Source organism: Rissa tridactyla, chromosome 6 (genome assembly GCF_028500815.1).
Source record: "Rissa tridactyla isolate bRisTri1 chromosome 6, bRisTri1.patW.cur.20221130, whole genome shotgun sequence".
In the NCBI taxonomy this organism is placed as follows: domain Eukaryota; kingdom Metazoa; phylum Chordata; class Aves; order Charadriiformes; family Laridae; genus Rissa; species Rissa tridactyla.
The window spans coordinates 39535500-39562638 of record NC_071471.1 but is presented as its reverse complement, the minus strand read 5'-3'; the positions used below and the strand labels follow the sequence as shown (position 1 = coordinate 39562638).

Below are 27139 nucleotides of genomic sequence, written 5' to 3'. Positions count from 1 at the left end.
CTCCCCCTCCTTAAATCCCGAGGCTAAATCAGAGTAATATTTACAGAAAAGATACTTTTCTGGCTACTAAAGATAGTTACCACACACAATTACGCTCCCAGAAAGCCAAGGCCAGGTTACACCTATTTGCACGTGTCTTGTCTTGCTGCTGAAACGGTTTTAATCGTCTTATTCTTCAGCACTTCCCCAACACACGCGCACACACGCAGGCTAACAGGACCCCCGCAACACCCCACGAACCCCAACCACCCGGTGCCCGAGGCGGGGCGGGGGGGTGGGAAGACAGGGCGCCCTGGCCGGGGAACGACCCCGGCTCCCCGTCCCCGTGTCCCCCGCTCCGTCCCCTCTGCCGCCGCCGCCCGCGGTGGAGCCCGGGCGCCGCGCTGCCCGCCCCTCCCGGCCCGGCCCCGCCCCGCCCGGGCGCCGATAGCGTGCGGCGGCGCCGCGCTGGGTCTGATTTACGGCTCTGCTGAAAACGGCTCCCCCGCCGCCGCGCCGCCACCGCCGCCAGCAACAAGTCGGGTGAGTGCGGCGGCGACAGCGACCTTGCGGCCGGCGGAGGCCAGCGCTCAGCCGGGCCCCGGCCCCGCTCCGCCCCGGCAAGGCCCCGGGCGGCGGCCGAGGCGAGCGGAGCCGCGTCGCGCCGGCGGGGCCCTGCGGCTGGCCGTGCCCTGCCGGACGGCTGGAGATGGCCCGGTAGCCCTGAAAAATCACCGGGAAAGTTTCCCAAGTTTCCCGGGCGGGGCTGCCCCGGCCCCGGGCGGGCGTGAACGCGGGCTCTTTTCTCCCCAGGCAGGGCCCGGCGAGGAATGCAACAGCCGGCCCGGGATGAAGGCAGGCACCCCTGGCAGGAGCCGCTCGGCAGCCTCGGCGTCTGCCTTCCCTTCCGCTGCCCGCGATGCGGCGACCACAGCCGGTTCCGGAGCCTCTCCTCCCTGCGGGCCCACCTGGAGTACAGCCACAGCTACGAGGAGAGGAGCCTCCTCACCAAGAGCGGCAGCCTCTTCTCGCCCCTGAAAGACGCGGAGCTGGTCTCCCCCCCCGAGCCCGCCACCCCCGGCAGCCTGGGGAGCCCCGGCAGCGCCCTGCGGCAAAAAGGGTCCTACCTGAATTTTTGTGATGCCTCCTTCGAGGGCACGAAGCGAGAGGTGGAAGCCGAGCGGCCCGTCTCCTACGTGGCAAACTATGTGTCAGCCGAGTCTCCCGGCGAGCAGATCGCTAAACCCGGCCTGCCGGCCACTGACTCCAAAGCCTCCTTCGAGGCACACGTCAGAGAAAAGTTTAACAGGATGGTAGAGGCCGTGGACAAAACGATCGAGAAGCGAATCGACAAGCTTACCAAAGAGCTGGCCCAGAAGACAGCGGAGCTGCTGGAGGTGCGGGCGGCCTTCGTGCAGCTGTCCCAGAAGAAGCAGGAGGTGCAGCGGCGGGAGCGGGCCCTCAGCAGGCAGGTGGACGTGGCCGTGGAGATGATCGCAGCCTTGAAGCAGCGCCTCACCGAGTCCGAGGAGGAGCTTCACCGGAAAGAGGAGTAAGTGGGGAGGTGAGGGCTGATGGCTTTGGGTGGGCTGGCCAGCACCTGGGTGAGTAAAAGCTTTCGGGGGGAGAAGAATGGGGACGGCTCGGTTGCTTGCTGGTTATGAAAGGGCCTGGTGCTCACCAACCTCTGATCACTGTGTCTCTAAAGTTGCGGCCCATGTCACTGTGTCCCCTGCAAGGCAGGGGACAGCTCCCCGAGCAGGTGGCTTTCATGCTTGACTCCCCAGTGACTAACTTTTACACTCTCTAATGCCTGGTTGGGTCCCTGGTTTCATGGGGGTAGGGTCAAGCAGAAGCTGTCATCAACATGTAATCTGATTTACAGTGACACCTCTAATCCGTTATCTTTTTAAGAAGAGACGGGTGGGTAAGTGCTGGAGGAAGTAGGTAAGACTACCAAATAGCACCTTTTCCCTGAAGTCACCCCACCGTGGTCAGAAGGCTGCCAGTGGCGTGGGATGGTCTCCTGTACTGGAGCCAGCTCTCCAAAGGCCACATCCAAGTAGGTGTTCCAGGCAGACCCAGAACTGTGAAACTGGGGTCGCTTATATGGGAACAGGAAGCAGATGCCAGAGTTGTTCTGACTGACCTAGGCCATCTAAAAATATGTTCGTGATGCATCCATTAAATATGTAGTGATAGCTGATATATTATTTATACATGAACTACTTAGTTTATTCGGCACTTGCCAAAACCTTTCAGGCTTTTCAGAGTAACACAACTTATTTTAGAGGAATGCAAATAAAGAGCCTTGGTAATGGAGTGCCTCTAAACCAATTCATCAGCTTACAAAGGGAGGATGAGAAGTGCTAGTTGCCATGACGCTGATCTCAGAAGAAAGAAGGAAGGTGGTGTAGGAGTTCAGTGTAGGATGTTTGGAGGGCTTTCATCGCTCCTTCCTGTAGTCTAAGGATCAGAAAGAAAAGATGATGATGGCCCCTATATCAGTGGGAGTCATCTATCTTGAGGCAGTGCTATAGATTTCCCAGGAGAGGGGACAGCAAAGGTGGTGGGGTTTGAACCTCTGGGGTGTGTATCATCCTTGAAGGGGGATATTCAACAGAACATCTGACTTCTGAACATCAGGGGATCTTCATGGAAGAGAAGACTGAAGGGCCCAGGATAGAGCTAAAGATAATAGAGGAACTGAGACAGATTTGAAAGTATGCTGGATGGAGGCCATGAAGATAACTTCAGTTTGAAGCAGTTCTGGTATTCCCATCTAGCCAAGCTCCCCTTATGGGCTCTTTCACAACATGATTCATCCTACTTGTTCTAGAAAAGTATCTTAGAGAGGGAGGGATTGCTCTATGGAGATCTGTCCTCCCTCTGCAGACTAGAGGGAGACCTCAGGTAAGCAGCCATCTTGGCTAGATGCTGAACTTCAGGTATCTAAAGTTAAGTGGTGTGAATCTTACCCCAAACTAAACACAGAATGTGTTGTTTTTTTTAAATTCAAGGCTTGAGATCCACAGGAAAAACATGACTGTCAGGCGAAAGCAGAAGCCATTCAGTGGAGCGAAACCTGACTTCTGCAGTGCTGCGAAAGAAAAGAGCTCATGGAAAAAGAGGAAGGGGAGAATGGAGTTATCTGGGTAGAAAGAATGGGTATGATACAGGGAGGACAGCAAAGGACACTGATCTGTGAAAAGAACAAGGCAGCAAAAGTTGTGATTTTAAACTATATTAGGAAGAGGCCACTTGCCCCCTTGGCAGAATGCTTGCTAGCATCAGTGACAGGCTGTGGTTCTGAGGCCAGAAAAGACTGAACACGGAATGAGAGAAGCGGGGAAATGCTGTCCTTCACACTAGGACATTGCCAGGCTCAGGAAAGGGGCAGGAGTTCAGATGATTGTTGTTATAGTTCTAAATTCATAAATTCATCATAATCCATCAATTCATTGCAAATTTATAATTCATCTCTGAAGGAAGAGGGTGAACGCGTAAGCAGATGAGGAGGTAGCTCCTGAGTTGGTGTTACGGGGAAGACTGAAGGTGACTTGACTAAGCAAAAGAGGCAGCCACACAGGAGACTTCACCTGAGTACGCAGGGTATTGCTCTTCTAGGATTACCGCTAGCTTGCTTCAGCTTTCGATAAAGAAGATTAAAAAAACTTGGAAGCAAAAGCAGCAATAGGAATGAGTGACTAGATATTACACAGTGGTCTGTTAATTTCTAAAGGTAAACGGGCCTAACGCATGCTAGTGGGTAGGATGAAGGAATATCAGCCCTCAAACCAGGAGAGCAGAGGGGGAAAGAGGGGAGTAACGGTATGGTTTTGTATATGCCAGTGCCAAGCCCCATAGGGTTGCCTCTTTGAAGTCACTGTGAAGGTACTCTGAGGGGCCTGGGAGGGTAGGCAGGGCATATGAATAGGTAGAGATCACCTAGGAAAAGCTGAAGATATGTTATTTTTTTTTCTTGTTCAGACGGTTCTTGCATTTCCCATCTTGGAGGGTAACAAGGGATAGTGCCATAGAAAAATGTGCTGTATGGCTTCCCGATTAAAAGGTCATTGTATAATTAGCAATTTGAGAAGGAAGGTAGATATAAACAATGCTTAGTAAAAGCAGGACTAGTACTTATAGGGGCAGCTTGTCAGATCTGAATCTCTAAAAATGTTTGGGACATTAACTTTGCACCAGTAGCCAGGAGGCGCCGGATGGTATGCCCTAGTAGAGGGAGAAGAAAGGATGTTCATGACTCTGATAACATCAGTGACACTTGTCTGGTTTTCTCATGGACTGTTGGTAAATTCTGAGACCTGTCTATATGTTCAGTCCTTTGTGTGCTCAAAAACTTACTTACTTGGTGTGCTGAAAAGACTTTCTCCTTCAAAAAAGGAGGATCTCAACTTTGGCTTTGATTTCTGGAAGAAGTCCAGATGATTAGAAAGCCAAACAAGACTGCTTAATGGAAATTGCAGAAGCAGGAGTTCTCACTGCAGACTGTGGAAAGTCAAAGGCAGCCCTTAGGGATTGCTTTGATACTTGCTGACCTTCAGAAATAAATGCTTTCATCAGTTTCTTTGGATTTTTTTTTTTCATAAGCAATCTTGTGAATATGGATAACTTTCCCAAAACTAGCATTGATATTGAGCCACTGTAGCTGAAAATTTGTTCCTTTTTCCTCTTTGTAGAAGGAAAAAGAAAACACCTTCTTCCCAGAAACACCTCCTTATCATACTATTTCTAAGGAAGTAAAGGAAACCAGTCTTCCCTTGGTTTCTGAATGGTTTTCCCCACTACCAGAGATCATGGAATAGGGTGCATGTGAAGGCAAGAAAGGGTTTATAATCAATATGCACTTCTAGATCCCAAAAGAGAGTGAGGTATGGCTACTCTAGATCAGTCTGAGAATTAGAAACAACAAAAAAAAAACCCCAAACAAAAAAACCCAACCCCAAAAACTATCCAAAAGAGGGGGGAAAAAAAAAGTTCTAGTCCAAATCTTAGGTAAGGTCACAAAAACTCTTCTTTGGAGGCTCTTCTAGAAAAGAAGCTGCCAACTTCTATAGGGATCCCTTCAAGTAACTCTTGAATAGTAACTATGTTCTGATAAAGAAATTACAGGTGTTTATACTAAGCCCATATTTGAGCATTCCTCCAAGTCCACCTACACTGGCAGTATCTTATATGAATGGACAGTCATTATCAGTGATTAAATTACTCCATAATACTGAATTTAACAATCTAGTATATTTTCATCTTTATAAAATGTGCCCAGATAAGCCAGGGACCTGTCTGGGCTGTTAGGCTTGACCTGTTCCTACATGTGAGAATGAAAGAATTAACCAGATACGGAAGGCAGAGAGGGTGTATTTGTGGGTTTAACCATCACTCCTGACCTATACATTGGCTATGGGTGAAAAAAAAAAAAGTTGGGATTTAAGAAGCTTCCTCTTTAGAAGGGTATACAAGAAGATGACAGAAAATAACAGTACAATTAAACTTTGTATAACAGTTCTGATTTTGGATCTGATTGTGAACTCCAACAGGAAAGCTAAGGGAAAGGAAAAATGTACGTTAGCAAGAATAATTTGGTTAGGAAGCCCCAAGAAGCCTTAGGGAGGAGAGATATAAATTCTTTGTTTAAAAATCTGGGTTTCTGGAATAAGGAGATGGAGCTCTTCTAGGCCTCACATCTTTCTTTTCAGCACAGCCTAGCGAAGGCAGACATTGCACTGCTGTGACTCTGGCAATCCTCAGCAGAGCCACTAGACCTGAGGTCACTTTGACTTGCTGGAATTTCATTTCTGCCGCTTTGTTCTACCTGTAAAAGCCCATATGTCCCGAGCCTTTGCCTGGACCAAGCATGGGAGATAGATAAAAAACTGTGATCCACCAAGCGGCCACATTATCAGAACCTGGTTTGTCTGATGTGTTCTCCAAAGCAACCAGCAAGTCTGTAAGCTTCATAGCTGTATGGAGAGTGAATTCTTCTCACAGTTACATTGTTGTTGCTAATCAAAGCACTAATTTCAAATGACAGCACTCTGAGGACTTATTGTTGACCTCTCATTCTGATGAAAGGGAGGAATGTTGGTTTAGGCCATCAGCAGGCACAGGGCTGCCCATTTGAAGAGTTTGTAGGGTCAGTTAAGTTATTTCTTTAGACTTGTCAGTTGATTATATTTCGTTTGTTTTAAATAAAGCCTCTAGCAGTCCAACAAAGGCAGCAATAAAGCAAAGAATATCTTTTTAGTTAAATTTTATTCCTCTTCCCTTACAAAAATGGCTCTGCTAATATGGACACGGGTGCATGCTGTTACAGTAGTGTGATGCCTTCATGGAGATGAGCTGTGGTGAGGGGTAGGACAAGTGGAGGTACCACACTAACTGTACGAATACATAGTTGAAGTAGTGTTACTCTAAGAAGTCACTGTTGTGTCACTCTCATATTTAGAAAGTCAAAAGCCAAAAGGTTTTTTTATTATTATTTGGGGAGAAAAAAAGAAAACTGTACATTCTAGAGAAGCAGGCACAGCTACCAAAGATGGGTCCCAGGTCACCAACCTGCTTCAGCTAGGCTGTGAACAGTTTTGATGAACGATGGCTACAGGATCAAGCTTTCAGCAGAGCTGCTGAGCAAACAAATGATTTAATTAGAAAGTGTGCCCAGAAAGGGATTATTCGATGTTTGATGAAGAAGAATGCAACTCAGAGTGAGTACTGTGATCTTAAAGATAACACAGAAGCCTGCCCAAAGGGAATAAGACTGTGTTGAATAAGATATCAAGAAAACCATTGAAACTAAAATCAGCTATGAACTTAACTTCTAGAGCACACTGAGAGGCTTGTTTCTGGAAGTTATGTAAGAAAACAAAACTGACAGAGTTTGATTTTAAGTAAGTCTGAACAGGGTAAGCATTTGAAGTTATGGTCCTCAACTGGAAGCTACCTTCAACGGGGACTTAAAAAATTTCACTTTGTCTCCTAATTATTGGGTAAGAACGTTAATGTAGTACATTGCCATATCTCAGACAGTTGTTTCTCTAACCAGTCTAATGCATTTGTTTTGAGACCGTTTGGTCACGCTTCTGTTCTGACATAGCCTGGAACGCGAGGGCTATTTCAGAATAGCTGTGGTGGGGAGCAGTTATTCTTGCTACTGGCTTCACCTTAAATTTGCAATTAATGGAACTATCTGTGTTAGTAACATCCCGACAATAGGATTAAGAGTCGGCTTTTAGAGATTACTGTGATTTATGCTTTAAAACAACAGCTTTCCTTAGAATATGATTTTTTTTTTCTACAACAGAACATCTTTGATTTTGCTTTAAGAAGAATATGACCACAACTACACATTGTTCTTCCACCGTCAGTTTTAGGTGGTCCTACTCCTTCTTCCACATTGTCTTTCATCTTCCCACTCAAGAGATTACTAACCCCCAGCTGCACCAGTTCAAGCGTAGCGTGACTATCCCACAGAATGGCTCTCTGAAATAAAGCATTTTAATCTTCACAGTGTCACCCCAGTAAGTTCAGGGCTCAGATCTAGAGCACAACCCACTAAATGGGTGCAACTGGTAGGACAGTAACTTTCAGAGGGGAGGAGGCGTGAACCTCTTAAACCAAACGTGCTGATAGTGGTGTAGGAACGTGAAACCGCAACCTAATGAATAACAGATAGCAGCCCTCAGGCAGTAACACCAATGGGATGGCAGATGAGGTCAGCAGCATTAATGAATGTACATATTTAAAATATTTTCACACAAGTAAATCACGTGTGAAATTTTCAGAAGTAAATCACTTTACTGCTTACTGTAGTAGGCATTTTTCCATCTTCAGGTAAAATAGTGTAAGTGTTTGGTTTTCTATTGATTTTAAGGAGAGTTATTCCCAATGCAATTCTCTAAAGGGATTTGATACTCGGGCGCAGAGTCTGCATAGAGCCTCATGCTTGTCTCCACCTACAGAGCAGTTGCGGGTGTCGAAGTTGCTGTAAATAGTCCTGGGACCGGTATTATGCTTCTGTAGGAGGGCTCGGTCGCAATGCGAGGAACTATTAGCCTTTCTTGTCAGTTGTTAAGGAGCTGGAGCTGTCCCAACCTCTGCACCTACTCTGTGCATCACATGCTTAACTGCTGAGAGCCATACAAATACTAAGGGGATCTGCAGGGTCCACATCCCACCAACTGCTCTGGTAAATAAGAACTGCAGCTCACTGGTTCTGCAAGGAGCACTGCATAATCTAGTGGTAAAGGCAGAAGAATAGATGTCACCTACTCAGTCTAAAGATTTGTAACTTTATTTACCACATCTCATGCTGTTTCGTGACACCAGCCTCCATAAAGAAGGTTTCAGGAAAAGTTTCAAGGCAGACTGTGTGCAGCTTTTCTGCAAGGGCAGCTAGGCTGCAGCTAGAATGCAAAACGCTGAATTAGTTAAGTCTGGTTAACTATAACAGGTTAATTCCCTGGCAGAGTCAGATTAAAGTAAAAGCAGCTAGTCTTTCTTTCCTACAGTGAGTGCTTCCCTCTGCACTTGTTTTTTCAGCTGAGCACCTCCGGGTTGCCTGCTGCACTGCAGTAGATTCCCCCTGGACTCCTCTGGCTCTGGGAAGAGCTCTTCTCCAGCAGTCTGGCAGTACAGAATCATAGAATGTGTTGGGTTGGAAGGGACCTCTAAAGGTCACTTAGTCCAACCCCCCTGCAGTAAGCAGGGACATCTTTAACTAGGTCAGGTTGCTCAGAGCCTCATCAAGCCTGGCCTTGAATGTCTCCAGGGATGGGGCCTCCATCATCTCTCTGGGCAACTTGTTCCAGTGTCTTGCCACCCTCATTGTAAAGAACTTCTTCCTAATGTCTGATCTAAACCTATCCTGCTGTAGCTTAAAACCATTGCCCCTCGTCCTATCGCAACATGCCCTTGCAAACAGCCCCTCCCCAGCGTTCTTGTAGGCCCGCTTCACGTACTGGTACAGGCTCCTCTTGGACACCTCCCGGGTTGCATTCCCCTTGTCTTTCCCTCTTGCTTCCCTCACCCTGTCGCCACAAGCTGCTGGCAGTTTGATGTGCCCTCTGCTCTCTGGGCAGCAGCAGCAGCCCCTCCTCCTGAAAGGTTTTGCCTGACAAGAGCACCCAAGACAAAGCAAGAAACCCACCTTTCTCCCTGCTGCCCCGTCACAGCCCTTTAACAGAATGTTTTGCTATAGAGCGTACCTTGATATCAGTATACTAAACTATGAGCAAACAGAGGAGATCACTCTGCTGTCCATTCCAGAAACTTACAGAGATCTGAGCTGCACGGAGCATCATCTGCTCCGCTCAGAAAATTCAGTGGCAGGATGTAGATCTTAGAGCACGACAGGGAGTGACAGGGTGCAGTGAGTGAAAAGGGGCAGGAGGCTGCAGGCTGACGGGCAGGGAGCAAAGGGAGGAGCAGAGCAAGGTGATGCTGAGAGCAGAGGAGTTCCCAAGGGGAGTTAATAACTCTACGTAACCTCTTCTCAGTATAGCGGCAGTGCTCCAGTTGTAGAATAGTCAGCGCAGGGTAGCAGAGACCTCTCATTAGAAAGGGCAACGCTTCATGTCTGAGCCAGGCTTTAACAAATGATTCCTTTTTCAGGTGAGTGCTGCTGACGAGGCTGTTCTGCCAAGACACAGCCCAGTGGGCCTGTGCTGCTGTGCTCTGGTTTACGCTGCTACCAACTGGGCCCCACAGTATGAGCCCACGGGCTCAGTTTCCCCCCGACTTCATGAGGAGCAGCATCTGACCTCTGTGAACATCCATCTTTCCACAAGCGTAAGAGCAGAGAGTAAAAGATAGAAATAGTATCACATAATCCCCCCAAAACTGGCAGAGGCCTGGACAAATAAATCGAAAGTAAAATTCAGAACATAAGCAAAAAATCATCACAGATATCTAAAAGTAGAATTGGAGGGAGAGGGTCATCAGTATGGCTAAGAAAAAGTCTGGGCAAACTACAAGAGAGAAGAAAGCCAATTAAACAGGTAAACAGCAGCTGCAGGAAGCTACACTACTTCTTTGAACCATTTCCCTGTTGTTCATGGTGGGAGGAGGGTAAAAATTCTTCTGGGAACTCCCTTCAGGTAACCAAGGCATAGCCGTGGCACGGAGTGAGCTCCCTGAGGAAGAGGTGCTGGAGGAAGTAGAGACACTTATTAGCAGTCACTCTGCGGGGCTTGATGTTGTTCTTCTGAGAGATGAGAATGAAGCATAAACAGAGTAAGTAGCTGAACTAAGAGAAATGCTGCTTATCAGGACAAGGCCCGTGACCGAGACCTAGTGGGTGGGTATATTCTGGCTCCTGTCTTTATAAAGGGCATTTACAGAGCATTTTGTACCATTTCAGCCCAAAGGAAAATTTTTAGATAAAATTTATAAAAGGCAGGTCCATAGGCTGTATAGAGGCAGCTAAACAAACAGGGAAAAATTATGGAAATGCTACTACTGCTGCTAATAACAGTTCCTACAAATAATGGCACGTAGGATGCCAAGTTATGTTGAATAATCTAGAAAGCAGGGAAAATAGTAGGGAATTTATTGACACTATGTGTCTGTTCTCCTCCTGATAGTCATCTAAGCCTTCCAGAAAAAACACTGCTTCCCCTGTACCCCTTATGGCACACCTCACTGATGAGATATTTGTAGGAAAGGAAAATTTGTGAGTCATCTGTTCGTGCCATGGAGCAGGCGATTAATGAATGCTTTTTAATTACCTTTCCCGACACAATTACAGACGTTAGTGTCCTTGAAACTATCACCCTTTTATAAACAAATGCCAGGTACTCGATGCCCATGGCGTCCTGCTGCAGCCAAACACAGGAGCTGGCTGTGGCCCTGGGAGGGACGTCCTCGTGGTGTCCTGGGCTGGTGGCTCCCCACTCTGCTCAGCCTTCCCGCTGGAGGGCCAGCAGGCTGGCAGGCCATGTGCAGTTCTCCTTCCCTCCCAAGAGGAGAGGTTTGGAGCCGACCTGCTGAGTTTCTGTCCTTTGGAGCTTCCTGCCCACTATAAAAGAGGAGCCTGCTGTAGTGCCAAGGGCTTTGGGTTGCTCCTACGCTAACATAAATCCAGAGTGGCATCATGAAATCAAAGAAGTTACGATGCTGCAAGTGCGGTGAGAATAAAGCCCTCAAATTGTCCTTAATGAGTTTGGATTGGCTTCTTCCTAAGCATTCCTTAGTACTTTTTATTACCAGGTTGCTCTGGGCAAGCTAATAATCACAGAAGCTGTACAGAGCTGGGCTTAACATACAAGGTACCTCTCCATTTCTTAAACCAGATTTTGTGGGCAAGTTAATATAAACTAATGTTCTTCGTCCAAACAACCCGTACTTGTTTTTACCTCATTCCCAGAGTTAGATCAGCCATGCAAACAGCCTCTTGCTCTTGGTTTAAAGCAGGCAGGCACAGCCTGAATCCTAGATGGTGAATTTCCATAACTGACCGCTTGTGCCTAACTCTTAGCTCACTGTTAAAATGACTATACTGAGTTAAACCAATTATCTACAACTATAGTGAGTTAAAACAATGGAATGCAGAGAAACTTTGGATTTGTTATAAACAACCTAAGCCTGGAAAGGTTATTTCTGCTACAAACTGTTTCCTAGTTTCTGCTTAAAATGCTTTTTTCCTCAGGTGATGTATTTCTTCCAAGCAATCACGCCCTTTCTTGTTTGGCAAGCACTGGTTGCCCCAACTCCCACCCCCTCAGTTTTGTACAAAGCAAAAAACATGTTTTCATTGGCAGAGCAAGGACTGTTTATCCAGGCACGTAGCATCCTACATGCTCAGATTTGCCGTTTTTCATAATACATGGCTCACTCTGTAACCAAACGTCTCCCACCCCGAAACTCCTGATATCAGAGGTGCAAATGGTGACCCGATTAATGATAGTAAATTGATAGCATGCAGAGCACTTCAAAAAGAGCTATGTCTCAGTACAGAACTGGGACCTTTCACTGTCAGCGGTGCTATCTCTTTCTTCCAGTCGTGTTACCAGACCAGAAACGTTTCTAAACTCCTGACCTCAAACATGCTCTTCCCACGCACATACTCCTTGGTCTATAATCTGTAGATTATCTCTTCATCTCCCATGCTCCCACTAGCTCCAGATCATAACACTGCACTTTGACACACTTGCAGGATTGCAGCCAAAATGAAGTTTTATGGCCACAGTAGCTCTTTCAAGTTAGGAACCACCCTAGTAGCAACATTAAACTACCACTGTGAGATTTTGATGAACTGGGAAGATAAATCCACTTCTCTTGTTTCTGGGCTGATATTCATGTGGGTAAGTAAAAAAAAAGATAAGGTGTCTGTAGGTGTCTCCAGATACCTCAAGAAGTGATGCTTAATGACATTTCTGCCCTACCCTTAGGACCCTGCCCTAAGGACTATTCCCAAGGGACTTAATAATGTGACAAAAAAACCCAAATCCACTGCCCATAATCTTAAATTCAGCATTCAGAGTTCCAGCTCTTCACTAAGTGTCCACAAAAAGGTTGAAATCTCTTAGTAGAGGTGAAGGACAGTAATTAGCCACCGTGAGCTACCACCGTGAAAAACAGGAGAAGCAACAGTAATTTGCTGAGACCAGGGCCCTTCCCGTTATTTAAATGTGGCCTTTTTGCACTGTTTCCGTCTTGCAGAGAAGTTGTTACTTTCAACCACTTCCTGGAAGAAGCGGCAGAAAAAGAAGTGCGGGGAAAAGCCAGGCTCCAGCACTTCATTGAGAACCTGTTGCAGCGCGTGGATCTGGCAGAAAGGCAGCTAGAATATTACCAAAATCAGCAGATGGTGTGCAACCACACCGATGTCAGCGAGCACGTGGTAAGCCAGCAAAGTCCTTCCCTTCACTGTCACCCACCACCAGTGGGAAAGTACTGGAATATGAATACGGGTGGGCTCAATGGGACGGGCTAATTGCTACTCCAGACAGATTTGGATTTGTACGATGTTTCTTTGGGCTTGTTTTATTTATGTTTTAAACTCCCACTTCACATGACTGAAAGGAGCAGAGAGCGTAAGAGCAGCAGAAGCCAAAGATGGGAAAGGGAGGGCAGAGAATAATGAACTATTTGCCAGATTATTTAACTTTTTCTTCCTGTCTTTGGCTGTTCCTGCTGTTACCTTTGCAAGAAACACTTTCCTTTATGTCACTTAATGACTTGGCAGTTTTTTGGAGATCTCTAAAGATTTTCAGGAAAGGTGTGGATCCCTATAGAGGACACATCAGCCTGCTGGCAAGATGGGTTGCTTTCCGTAGTTACCTATGACGGGACTCTTAAAAATGGTGAATGGATCCCCACAGATTAGAAACCAAAGCTGTCTGAACATTGTGTTTTAAAATACATGATTTCTTTAAAAACCCTCATTATTAATACTTAAACTCAGTATTTTCTCTACAATGCATTACCTTTATATGTCAAGTCTCATCCACGTGACTTCCAAAGAGATTTCAGTTTAAATGAATGCCCCTATGTTAAGTAACTGTTTATCCTGGGAGGTGAGAGGAAAGGCATTTAATTACGCACAGCACTGAACAGGGATGCAATGGTGGAAAGCAAAGGTTCCCATAGCCACTTGGAAGACAAAGAACTTTAGGCAAGACCTGAATGTGGATCAGGTTCATCCACCTGAAATGTGGATGTGCTGAAATCTTGTGCGGGACACCTCAAATGGTGTCTGTGAGAACACTGAGGGGGACTATAAAGATGGGCCTCAGTATTAAATCGTCTCCCCTGCTCTTGATGTGTTTACTGGGATCCCTGGCTCAGCAGTGTCCCTTGGGGAAGGCACTAATTTCTGAGGCAGCTGCCGTGCTTTCTGAGTGACTTCAGCATTCCTGTGAGGTCATCCATCCAAATATTGACCAGCCTGACCTTCAGAAGGTAATTACAGAAAAGCACACCATGAGATGGCTCCAGACTCCATCCAAGACAGATGACAAGTGAAGTTAGGCTGGGCAGAAATCCATCTGCAAAGTGTGGACAATACCAGGGACAGAGGGAACGTTTACGAGAACATAATCATTTTCAGATGCCAGATCTGACTTGCTTGGCTCAGTGACTTCATTAAATGATATTCAAAGGCTCAGTCTAGTAGCAGTGATCAGTATAAAGAACCGATTTAGTACCCAGACTGATTTAGGCTGAGCTGGCATGAAACACCTCCTTTCCTGACCCCCACTAAAAGAGGGACTAGACAAAGTGTTTCCACGCTGTGAACCAAACTGTTGTTAAAAATGAAGTCATGCGAATTCGTGCTGGCACTGAGGCAATGCTGTCCCTAGCTGGTCTCAGGATTTGGGCTGGGAAGGGAGAGGGACGCCCACATTCTCACCCTCCAGCCTTCAGTGCTGCCGTAGGCAGAGCCAAGGGCTCGTAGCTGGAGTTTCCTAGCCACTTGTGCAAAGGAAATGTATCGCTGCAAAATTAAAGGCTCTGAGAGAAAGTTAATTTAATACAGCTTATTCAGGCACTGTCCCTTATTAATTATCTTGAACACAATAATTACTTCTCATTGGATCCATACTGTTTAATCTAATGTGAAAGATTTCTGTTCAGCCCAAGCTTCTTTAGCAATTTACTTTGATTATAGATACGGTAAAAACAAAGGGGAAGAATCCGGCGACTAACAACTCACATGTTACGAATTTTAAAAACAGATGTAATAAGTTAGAGGAGTAATCATCTGTAAAAGGTTCTTTTTTCAGTTTCTTTCATTAATATTCTTCTAGTTTTAATAGCAGGTGAGAATGGAAATAGGATTTTGAAGACTACATGTATTTAATACCTGTACTTTAGTTACCTGATAATATAATAGTAATAACCTGTTCCTGTTTTCTTTGCAGTTTACAGACATTTCATTAAATAAGAAACCCAGATGCCTGTATGTATATCTCTCTATTTTTCTCTTACTTAAACATACTAACTTGGCATGCTTACATTTCTGCTTTTGCATTTCACCTTATCCAAAAGCCTGAATCAGGTTGGGTTTGGATCAGCTTCCATACCTGAGTATGACCTACATTTAAGTCATGTAGTAGAGGAAAAACAGATTTCTGCTAAATCAAAGTTAAAATCAGATAGTCTTTAAAGAATAATTTCTGTTAAATGAATGACTCCTTCCTGCTTACTGTAATAGCCTACTGCAAAGCTACAGTAGTTGCATCTCTTCAGCAAACACAGGGCAAGTTTCAGCTGAAAGTATCTTTAACATTCTGTAGGTAGGAGACAGACAGTTGTCATTTCCTAACTAACAGTAACACTGTCGACTTAAAAATCACGTGTAAGCAAACACGTGCCCGGACAAAGCGTGGGCACTACCAACATCTCAGGTTACTTCAAGCAGCTGTCCTGGGAGCAGCAGAACTAATTGGGGCTGGTTTCCCATGTCTTTGCGACTTGGTCATGAGTCCCAGCGGCTGGTTTGGAGCATCACGCGTGCTGCTCGGCCAAGCGATGGTCAGGCAGTGCATCCTCCTGCAGGGCAACCTTTCTTAGTGGGGACACAGGTTTGGGTCTTTTTCCCATTGCCATGAAACCTCTTGCATCACCACAGGGCTGGGACTTCTGCGTCCCTGCCAGATTTGTTTGTGTTTGAACAACAAGTTCAAGAATTACTGGAAGACTGAGACACATGTACAGACGGATAGGCTGGAAAATAAACTAAAAATACAACATACAGCCTACTGGATTGGGGGGTGCTTTTTGGTCTTTGGGTTGTTTTTGTTTTTCCTATATCTTAGTCCTAGCATGCAACTGGCCAAGTACCCTTTTGCTGATAAGCAGTGTTTGCATTAATAATTTTTCCTGCTGATTTGAGATTCTGGAAAAACTTGATTGTCCAAAGTAGATTTTGAGTTGACTATGTATACAATTTTGGGGCTTTTAGATGTCTTAATATGATTGGAATCAAGGAAAATAGAATTAAAATATAACCAGTTAATTCACTGACTTGGTGAGATCAGTCTTTCCACGGACAAGTCTTTGGTTTAAGTATAACAGTTTGGTAAAACCCACTAATTGCTGACAAATAGTGGGAGTTCAAAGGCATATATGAAATTGTTTAGAGGTTTCTGATTAACTGCTAATATACTTCTCCTTTGAAAAGACACTGTCAAAACTAGAATTTAGTAGTAGCCTGTATTTGAAGTTACCAGATTAAAAATATCCCAACTTGTCCTACAAAGCAGGGAGGATAGAGGAGAAGATGCTCAGACGAGCAGGAAAGTTTTATTTTGCCCTGCCTGTTCTGTGGATGAATCCACCCTTTGCATTCATTGCACCAGCTTTTTTAAGAGCTCTAACTCAGATGAGTACATAAAATGAGGTTTTAATGGTATGTACCAGTTAAAAAAATTGGGAAGTGTTACTACCCATCCAGAAAATTCAGTGTAATCTCAGGGGTTTTGGGGCCACTGATGGCTTATGTTGTTTGGGATCAATGGCTGGACTTGCAATCCCTCTTGCTCCAAGGCCTCTGCATTGCTTCCGAGTTCCTATTCTCCAGTTTCTCCTGGCTGTTTTCAGGAAATGCCCCCCTGAAGGCATGGCGGACCTTTGCTGATGTTCACTATGCATTTTAGATACCTTCTTCCCCTGACTGTGAATTAGGGATAGACATCCATCTTCTATACCATAAACTTGTTCAATTTAAATACAGTTTAGCTCTTTGAGGCAATCCCCTCTGATGATATTAACCTTGACCACCTTCTGGTTTTAATAGCATCATTCAGTGCAGCAGAGCAGTGACTAACATCACCTGCAGCCACCTGCAATAACGCCTGCATGTGCTTTGGGAATAAATGATGTAACTTCCACCATAACAACATCTGGGGAAAACAGAGCACTACATCTTCTAACAACAACTAAGTAATGGACTGTAACAACAGTGCCCAAGAAGTGATCGTAAACTGGAGTGCCCAAGGCTTGTGCACTTAGATAAGTAATTTCTAACCTCTAGCAAGTGGTCAGAGCCCAGGCCTGCACCAGATCAGTATAGCACAGTACCTGCAAGCTCCAGCTTGGACCTGCACAGCATCTTCCCCCAAAATCTTCCCCATAGCGAAGTCTGGTTGGCAAAGCTGCCAACCAGGTAAAACTGTTCTGTAGGTAAGACTCGGTTCCTGTGCTGTCAGCTGGCCTTCACTGCCTTACACCGACAAATACAGAGGCTTTTGTGACACCCTTCTGGTCTTTTAAAGAGCGGGAGAGGGCTTGCACTGTACGCACTTGAACAACTACAGCTTTTTCCTAAACTGGCTTTGTCAAGTGTGTAATATTGTTTAACTCCCAAGAGAAGTAATACTACAGATACGTGGTTTCCAGAAATAACGAGCTATGGAAAATAGCCCTACGGGAACCCTTAAGAGACCGACTTGCACATCAGCACATCTGTTCTTCAGTCACAGTAGCTGGGCAGACGCGAGCTGGTGCCTTGTGTTCATAGCACTGCTGTTACACTACATGTATCTGCTGTAAAACATTTCAAGATTATGTTAAAAGGGACTGTGATGATCTTAATTAGCTAAACTGTGCAACTGCAGCAAAATTTCGGAGCAGAGGGCATGGTTCAGCCTTTGCAGCACCAGGCACGGTACTGTCACTCCACCTGAGCTCACCGATTTCAGCAAATCCTGCTGGGCCTGAACTATCACAGAGAGAATAAAGAATTCAACTTACTTTGGCCTTTAAGCTTTTGTATCCTTCTTCCCACCAATTCCTGTATTCCTCTTTCCTCTTCTCCCATTTCAAATCACAGCCTAAAAGCAAAGCTAAAGTTTCCTTAGATGGGTGCACAGCACAAAGGCAGAGTGTGGAGTTTCCTGAGCTATTGGCCGTTAGTAGCAGCCACAATCCAGGGCAGCACTGAGATCCCACCAAGAAATTCCTACAGTTCCTACAGAGTTATTGGAGCTGTGTGGTCTTCCAAAGACCATGGGATGTTCATTCTTTACAGTAGGTTGCTGTGCATCTTTAAAATGCCTGTAGATCACCAAGTTATGAGAATATAGACCTCAGTAAGGTCTCAGCACTCCAAAATCAGCATAATGCTCTCGGAATAAAAGTGTAGATGAACATGCATGAAGACTCCACCAGTAACACATGTAGGGGTTCTTACAGTGAGGGATGCTTTTGGGTACTGAGAAATGTAATTAATCTTTTGCAGCTCTGTTTTTAACTTTCGGCCTGGTAAACCAAGGCTATTTCTGTTGTCAAAAATGTAGGGGTTTGGGACATTTTGGGGACCTTTCCCTTTGCAAGATTGAATAACAGTTATTAATAATCACTGTTACTAATTTTAGGAGCCGAGGAAGTCAACACGCTTCATATAACATCCCTGACGCAAGGCCTCATTCCTTTCAAAAAGGAAGAATCTTGTTGAAAAAAGCAAAAGATGAAAAAACCAGCTTGCAGCCAGCGAAATGCTTCTATGAACCTGTTGATTGCCCAAGAGAAATATGGAGAGCACAAAAGAAAGGTGAACCTGTCTGCTCTGCCAGGAAAGTGAGCACAAAATCCAAGATGGGTAAAAAGGCCAAACCGCTATAGGAATGGTTAGCAATATATAGTAATGCAGGAGCTTGGCTTCAGCAGAACAAATATTGAATGAAGTTAATCATCCTACTTTTTCCTATCCATCTGGCCATGCCAAAACATATCAGATATAATATATAGAAATATATACCATATGGAAGATTTATACTATTTAGTAATGCCATGCCCTCGTTGGGCGCTGTAAGAGAAGTGACTTTTTTTTCAGTTTACATGGAGGTTTTTCTATTTATTTATTTATTTATTTATAGAGCTTATTTTAAATGACTGCATTTATCTTGCTGGGCAGTACTGTGGCTGTATGTCTAATTATTTTAGTGGCAGCATGCGGCCTGGTAATTTATTTTCCATCTGTGCTGTTGCTGAAGTTCAGAAGAATCCATTTAATCGGCACCTGAATACTCAGCCTTTCAGCTTAGGTAGGTATAAGATCAATGATTAACTGTTACCTGCACAGACGTACTTAGATGCAAAAGGTTTACTTGCGTTGCTCGAAGGCTGTTTACAGCAGTAGATTGCTATCCTGGATTTTCTGCCATACGCCTGGTCGGGCACATTTCCACATTTTATTACATACATTAAACCCCTCGATCCTGCCAGCCACCAGGTTGTCTGGTGGTACAAGTTTGGGCTGTTCCGGTGTCTCAAGCAGAGCTTTCAAATTCCAGAAGCTTTATGGCTTTGCCATATGTCCCAGGCTCTAGTGTCACTCATCCAGGAGACCAGAAGCTGGTACTGCAGCCCTGACAGGCATGGCCCATGTTGAGCCACAGGAGAGATTTCAGTCCCCGTTGCCAGCAGCGGGTTGTTACCAGCTGTGACACAGCAAGCGAAAGGCCAAAGCAAGGCATTACACGGCACCATGTTCAATGCCTGTGCTTGGTTTTAGGCGAGAGGCCTACAACGGCTGTGATCATAACCGAAACCCTTCACTTGTTAATCTCTGAGAGATCCCTGAATTTCAACGAAAACCCAAGAGCAGGGTAGTTAGAGATGATCGCAGGACAGGAATGCGCATGTTTACATTGGTTTGTGCCAATTAAAAGGATCCTTATTTATTGGAGTATTTATCAAGATGATTTTTTTGTGCGTACAGTTTTTTGGTAACACGAATCTTCATGCCATGTTTACAGATATGAACATCCTGTCGATGTTACTGATGAGATTTGTTTTCTCAAGGAAAAGAAAGGGTAGGTGAGACAAGTCTGTGTAATTTATTTTTTAAATGCTCATAACAGATGTAAATTGTTTTTGTGGAAGGTGATTTTTACAGTATGTGTACAAAGATTTGTGAAAAATGTTTTTTCATTTTTTATAGCTATGACTGTAAGCAGAACTGAGTATTAAAAGACAGTGTATCACTATGATTACTGCTGCAATAAGCACCTGAGCTGCAATATTTTTAAAGCAGAAGATGACTGATCAGTCAGCTAGGATCAGGTAACTGCAGATGTCATACATCTGTCAGTGTACAGAGCTGCCAGAAAGTAGCAGAGTGAAGAAAGAGAGTATTATTCCTCGCTTTTATTTGAAATAGTATATATGGAACGATCAGATATATGTTTAAAGTTTCTCAACACTGTTTCAGTAGAAAGTCACAGTGTAAAACCAGTTCAGGTATTTAGGTTGTAATGACATTTTAATATTTATTTAACCACCTCACAAGGCCACATTTGGCCTTACGCTAGGCATTGTGTGTGGTGAAAAGGAGTTGTTAATTGTCTTGCATGGGTTTGGGTCAGATCGTACGTTATGACAACTTTCTTAGGCAAGTCACAAAATAGAAACATCCTTTAGTTTTTTCCATTGCATCCCGCATCCTTCTACAAACTTGAAAAAATGACCCTTTTTGAAGAAGATAAAGGTGAACTTTAGAAAGATAATAAAGTAAAATAATTCATCTGTTCCTTTATCCACTTGACATTGAAAGAATATTTTTATTTTTAAATACCTATCTACTCTGTTAGTCACCAAAGTTAAGTGCAACTACTAGTTCACAAATGAGATATTTATTTTATTATTTATCGCACCAAAATCTTGACTGTAAGTTGTCCTTTCGGGGGAGGAAGAGAAAAATAGAGTAAAAGAGTTTGCATGTTCTTAAACTTTTCAAATCCTAAGTTAACACTTGCTGAACAAACGCCAGGTTAGCTAATTAGGAAGAAATTGGATTGTACTGCAACCCCAGGTAAAAGTTTTTAGAATATAAACATTCTAATAATAAAGTTATATTTCTCAGTTACTGTGTCGTTTAACTCTGTGAAAATACAATGTTTCTTACAAAAGCCTACCCAACAACAAAGAAAAAGACAAGAAGCAGCAGCCCCGCTTGGACTTCTGTTTGTTCCTCAGATAACACACCATGTCAATGAAGTTGGGCTGTGGTCTTGAAAGAATTGAGAAGCTGAAGAAAAAAGAAAAGAAACTGAAAGCATTACAAACTAAGCTGAAAGACAGCAAAAGCATCTTGCGTGCATAGCTTCATTGTGTCACCTGCCCCTCTCCTACTGCAACGATCCTTGAAAATTATTCCTGAGATAACCCACATGGGTCAGATAACCTGCCCAACGCAGAGGTAGGGGGAGTGGAGGGAAGGGTCAGGCAGAGGAAATTAAGGGTAGAGGGGTTCCTGGGGAATGTAGATGATAAAGTCTCCCTCACATTGCTAATTGCTGAATCATCATTTAGTCAGGTATCTCCCTGGTTATACTTGGAAAGAGAGGTTTTCCCTTGGGGGAACCAGGTTCCTGTCAAGAAGATAACCCATGGGAGAAGTGCTGCAGAAGACTGGATGAGGAGATGAGGTCCCTTTGACACCTGAGAGCCTGAATAATGTTCATCAGGAAAAAAGGCTCCTTCCCAGTCACGTTTACACAATTTACTAGCTCATCTTTAAAGTTGATGTCTGATCATCAGCAAAACTTGACCACTGGATGTGTGTATCACGTCTACACTTCACGTCCCATTAACAGAGGTGGAATGCTTGAGAAGGATTGGTACATGAACTAGGCTGAACGTTCCTGGTGTTAGCTTGGGGGGACTTTGGGAGGAGATAACACTGGAATTGGAAAATGTAGATTTTAAAATATTTTTGACCACTCATCTTTGAAAATGTATTTGAAGCAGTTACCACATTTTGCCCTTTAAGACATTTTGAAGACATCTAAGTGGGTTGTATGCTCACATCAAAGAAATTCAGTAGGACCTGGACTCATTCCCACATATATTTTTAAAATCACACCTTGTCTACAACTAAAACCATCTCAGAGCAGTGTGTATACTGACTGGGCCCTTACAGGTGAGCTTTCTGGTTAAAACAAAATGTTCTGACCGACACAAAATGTTACAGGCCAGGAAAACAAGTGATTAATTGAAACAGAGATCTTTAATTGGAGCTGTGCATAGAACAAACACAATCATTTTGAGACGCTCCTGCCAGCTGAAGAGAGAGTGTGTTTTTAAAGCACTTGATGGCATCTGACCCCCCCCACCTCTGCCTCAGCAGTAAAAACAGTCTCCTCCATCCCAGAGGAGATCTGAACATGTTTGTTTTGTTTCCAGGAGAGTTAGTGGAAACATTCAATGGGATATTTGTATTCAAAGGGATGGCCACCAATCAGAGCAGTTACCAGGTCAAACAAATTACCACTTCTATCATCCCTAGTAATCCTTCCAATGCCACCCGCTCTTTCAATCTACTTGAGCAAAATCGTGCTCTTTTCTCTCTTTATTCTGCGTCACCAGGTAGTTGCCTCTATGTGTTCTTACCTCAAACTAATGCTGATTATTTCCATACATCCTGTCTGCAGTGGCTGGAGTGGCCTATTTTAGTGCTCTCTGCAGTGGGCATGGCATTATTTTTTTATTTTTTTTTTTAGAAAAAATAATCCCAGAAGTGATTTTATGACATGAAACATACAACAAGCTCTTAAAAATAGATCCTGTTGTGACACGAACAAAATGTCCTTTCCCATTTTGTTGCTAATGCCACGCTCTCTCTAGCCGCACTTTTTTTATTCTGGTCTCTTGAATTTTCATTTGTACATCTCTCCGAGGAGAGGGAGAAACAAGCAACACAAGTTAAATGGCAGTCACTGGCTTTACAAGCCTTTTCCCCCTCACTGTCTGCCCTAGCATCAGACACTGCGGGCAGGTAAAAGTTGTCTTGAATTTTTCATAAAATCATGGAAAAAAATACATAGAACAGATTTCTGGTTCATTACGATGTTATGAAAGAGGAAGAGGCTCTTCTGAGCTGAGAGGGAGAAAGAAAGAGGTAGAGAGATCCTCCACTTGCTTGAGAAGTCACTTTCAAAGATAAATGTGACGGGTTGGAGGAATTTACCCTGTGCTTGTGTGAGGTGAGGGAAAACCAGAGTTACACATATGGCAGCAGTGAAAGGATGGGGGACTTGTTACTGCCTGCTGTTTCTCGGAGGCTTTGACCTACAAAACATCAAAATATAGATGGCCTGACACATTCAGTCCTTAAATCACACTTCAGACACGTGCTTTGAAGCCTAATTACTAGTTTCAAAGTAAAAGACTTTAAGACCAGGGCTTCTAAGAAATTGCCCAAACTCTGTCCACAGTAATTGTTCAAACCATAGTTTATTGGGTTGCGGTGGGTAACTGTGCTAAGGGGGTGCTGTCAGCAGGGGGGTTTCTGTGTGCTTTTGGTACCTGCCTTCTCCCGTCTCTGCTTGGTGATCGGCAGCCATTCTGCCGGGACTTTATCCCGGCTGACCGTCAGCCGGTTCCCACAGCAATGCTTTCCTGTACATTACTTTGTTGATCTTTTCTGTCTATTTCCCAAGCTCCCTCCCTCTTCTTTCTGCCAACTCTGTACCTTCAACAGCTTCTCTCACGCAGCAAGCACCTTTCCTGGGCCTCGGCCTGCTACTAAGTCACTGCATCACACCAGAGACACTCGCAAAAGGCTTTCTTTGGCGGGCCAGGGGCAACTGCTGTCACTAAAATGGCAGATTATCCAGCTGTGCACAGCACAGCTGCTTCACTTGCCCCTCACCAGGTGGACAGAGGAGACGGAGCACTACATATGACACCGCACATGCATAATATTGGCATTTATCCACATCCCGGCAAAGCTCAACCTATCTATTCCAGCCATGACTACACCTACATGTATTTTTAAGACAGTCTGGGGAGCAGATGCCAGGCAGCAGTCTTGTTTTTAGACTAAATGCACGTTTGGGCCATACGGACAAAAGGCATAGTGCGAATATACAGCTGCGTGCAGTACAAGGGATCCTGACCTTGCAGCGTGCAGGTGCGTGGTCGGCATCAATTACCTGAACGAAAACTCGAAGGCTCGCGGGCAGGCTGGATGCGCTGGGATGAAAAAGGCCTTGTCTTTTACAAGTGTGCAGAGTTGGTGCTCTGGTGCTCTCTGCTGCAGCTGCCTCTCTGGACCAGTCAGGCTTTTGCTCCTGCATCCCACTTGTTCTGCCCGCTTTACATTGCCCGGGGTGGCAAGCCCGCCTGTCGCCATTCATGCTTCTCATGCCTGTTTGCAAATGGACGGTGGAGCAACAAGGAAAGGTCAAAGGTGTGTGTTTCTGAGAAGACATCTGCAGCCCATCGCCCCTCAGCTGGAGAATGAGGGCAGCCTGGGCCAGGCGTCCTACGCTTTGGATGTATTTTCGTAAGAATATTACACATACGGTAACTGCCCTTCACTGAAGTACAGTTCAGGCAGGTGTCACAGACCTCAGCTCCCAAAAGGATTTCTGATCTCCCACCAGCCAGCACTGTTGGGGGTATTTTTGTAAGAGAGGGGAGGCTGAAAATTGGTCATTTGAACAACATGCATACGTACAAATGAAATGCACACACATATACATGCCAACTACAGCTCAGGTGTGCACACTAGGAGAGGGTCAAGAAAACAACTGAAAGAAGGCTGGTTTTGTTCTGATTTTACTCTTCATCAAGATTATATCACTGCTAGATAGAAACCCCAAAAGAAACTTTTCAAAATAAAACTACCAACAAGCCAGTCCATGAATCGTATATACACCAGCCACTGAAAATCATAGAATGGATAGAGTTAGAAGGGACCTTAAAGATCACCTAATTCCAACCCCCCTGCCCTGGGCAGGGACACCTCCCACTAGACCAGGCTGCTCAAAGCCCCATCCAGCCTGGTCTTGAACACTTCCAGGGATGGGGCATCCACAGCTTCTCTGGGCAACCTGTTCCAGTGTCTCACCACCCTCACAGTAGAGAGTTTCTTCCTAATATCTAATCTAAATCTCCCCCCTTTCAGTTTAAAACCATTACCCCGTGTCCTGTCGCTCCATTCCCTGATAAAGAGTCCCTCCCCATCTCTCCTGGAGGCCCCCTTCAGGTACTGGAAGGCTGCTATAAAGTCTCCCTGGAGTCTTCTCTTCTCCAGGCTGAACAACCCCAACTCTATCAGTCTGTCCTCATAGGAGAGGTACTCCAGCCCTCTGATCACCTTTGGCATCACAGAACATATTCATCTGTAGCAAATTTTCAGAAGTTTTTCCCCCTTGCCGAAAATCGTAGGCTCAGAAAATATTTTTAAATTTTTTTCTCACAGGGAAGAAAAAACAGCCCGAAAAACTGAAATTTTTTATCATGGACTAGCATTACCACAAATCCATAAGGCTTACACTAAGAAACTCACCCACCAGTGAGCCTTTAATTGTTTCTGTGTCAGCCTGCTTGGCCTACCAGCCGTCCCAAGGTCCAGGCTATAGAGATGACCTCCTAAAAATGACATGGTTTAATTATCCCACCCTCTGAAGCTTTGTGCGGGCACCTGTTTAAGAGGAGCACGTGAAAGTCACCAGTTTTGCATGCCGCCAGGGTATGCCGTGGTGTTTGTGCCAAGCTGCGCTGGGGCCACCCCCGGGCAGAGGCCCTTCGCGGGGGATTAGCCTGAGGAACCAAGGGATGGATCAGGCATCACCCAAAGCCTGGTGACAGTAGCCGAAGCTATTCGGATTTACAGGAACTGAACCCATTTCTGCACCAAGAGCCATGACTTTCTGGTCCTCAGCGCACCTGTGGCTGCACACTTCCCAGGCCTGCCTAGGCTCCCCACCAACCCTACAAAAGATTTGAGGTGATGGAAGGCATGGGGATATGTGGAAAAACTCTATCGCGCACAGCAGCTTTGAAAACAGGGTTTAAAGGCATGGAGGGACCATCTCAAAGGGCAGTTTGTGGACACATGCAAGCTCATCCTGCCCTTCTCCGGTCCCTCACAGGCAGAGGAGTATTTCAACCACGCTGGGAGACTACTAGTTCAGAGAAAGGGCAGCAGGAGCCCTCTCTCCCAGCAAACACCCTGATGATGTAACTCTTAAGGGCGCCAAACATTTTATCCATTAGTAAATCATGAAATTAAAAGGATAGTCACAACTATAATGAAGGAGCCGTAACTCCTTTGTTAATTTAATTGCTGTGGCGAGCGCACCGACCTGTCAGGAATGAGTTTTATTGTAGAGTCTTTATCTGAAGAAAATGTTGTTAACAGACATTACCTAGATTTCACCTGCAGACTCCCCTCTGAGGGGGGCAGCTGAGGGCAACAGGCAGAAGGCAAAAGCCTGCGTCCAAGTGAAGCAGGAGGACATTTGCCAGGAGACAGGCAGAAGTTTAAGTTTCCAGAAGCGTGGGTGGGGAGAGTGAAAAGGAAGACACAACTGATGCAGTAGAAACAGATTAACATGGCATGTGCTAAAGAAGGGACGAGGACAGCAATATAGTTTCTATTCCCATCTATCCTTTTAGTGGGCTTCAGTAACTTCTTCGTTTTGTTAACCATTTGTTAACAAGGAAATGGAGGTGCCCATCCCACCTCAATATCATATAGTATTCCTACCCCTGCTTTTTAGGGTACACAATCAAAGGACCTATCAGAACCAGATTATTTTTTATTTTAGGGACAGGGGTTTCTATTCTTGTGTTGTAAGTAGATGAAAACCTACATCACAGATCCCCATCTCCTTGGATTTCAGGATTGGGGCTATATTATGTGTGAATCTGGGTGGTGTAAAAGGTCTGTTTACCTCCTGGGCAAAAGCCAAAACACTTTAATTTTATCTGTGTACGCAGTCAAGGTGTTTAGGAGTCAACGTGTATGAGTCAGTTCGGATGAAGCAGAAGTGGTTCCCTGCAGAGAAGGAAATTTCACGTTGTCATAAAAGCCACTGGGAGCCCAGAATCAGCCCAGCAAATGTGTATCCTATCTGAAAATTAGTTCTTTAGGGAAAAAAAAAAAAAAGCCTTGAAAGAGACCTAAATTGGCAGATGAATCCAGACGGAGCCTTTTTGCCACTAGGTGGTGATGGCTGATAATGAATTGGTGCCGCATGTTGTCGGTCCCTGTCCCGCCGCACCTGAGCAGTTCACACTCTCCTCACCATTCACGTCCCCCTCCTCAGTGTTCCACTTAAACAGGCTCTGCTGTCACCAGAGACAGCCCACTCCATCTGATCTCAGCTTGAGGTGTACAGTAATTAAAGGACTTTACCAAATACACGAAAGTGTCATTTAATTAACTAGGGTATGTTGAATG

General features: G+C 44.9%; 1 protein-coding gene and 1 long non-coding RNA gene across 2 annotated transcripts in view; one reads left to right on the top strand and one right to left on the bottom strand.

The window, feature by feature from the left end:
* Positions 1-575: 575 nt before the first annotated feature.
* On the top strand, positions 576-21150 carry ZNF365 (zinc finger protein 365). Its single transcript, XM_054207612.1, has 4 exons — positions 576-1531; positions 12658-12838; positions 14862-14899; positions 18318-21150. Exons 1-4 carry the CDS (start codon positions 810-812, stop codon positions 18562-18564), a joined length of 1188 nt encoding a protein of 395 aa, XP_054063587.1. The 5' UTR covers positions 576-809; the 3' UTR covers positions 18565-21150.
* LOC128911963 (uncharacterized) overlaps positions 20892-27139 on the bottom strand; it is a 135701-nt gene continuing 129453 nt past the window's right edge. Inside the window, exons 20-21 of the long non-coding RNA XR_008467267.1 lie at positions 23880-24094; positions 20892-20971 (exon numbers count right to left, since the gene is read on the bottom strand). This is a non-coding gene — a long non-coding RNA (uncharacterized LOC128911963). The remainder of the gene's footprint in view (positions 20972-23879; positions 24095-27139) is intronic.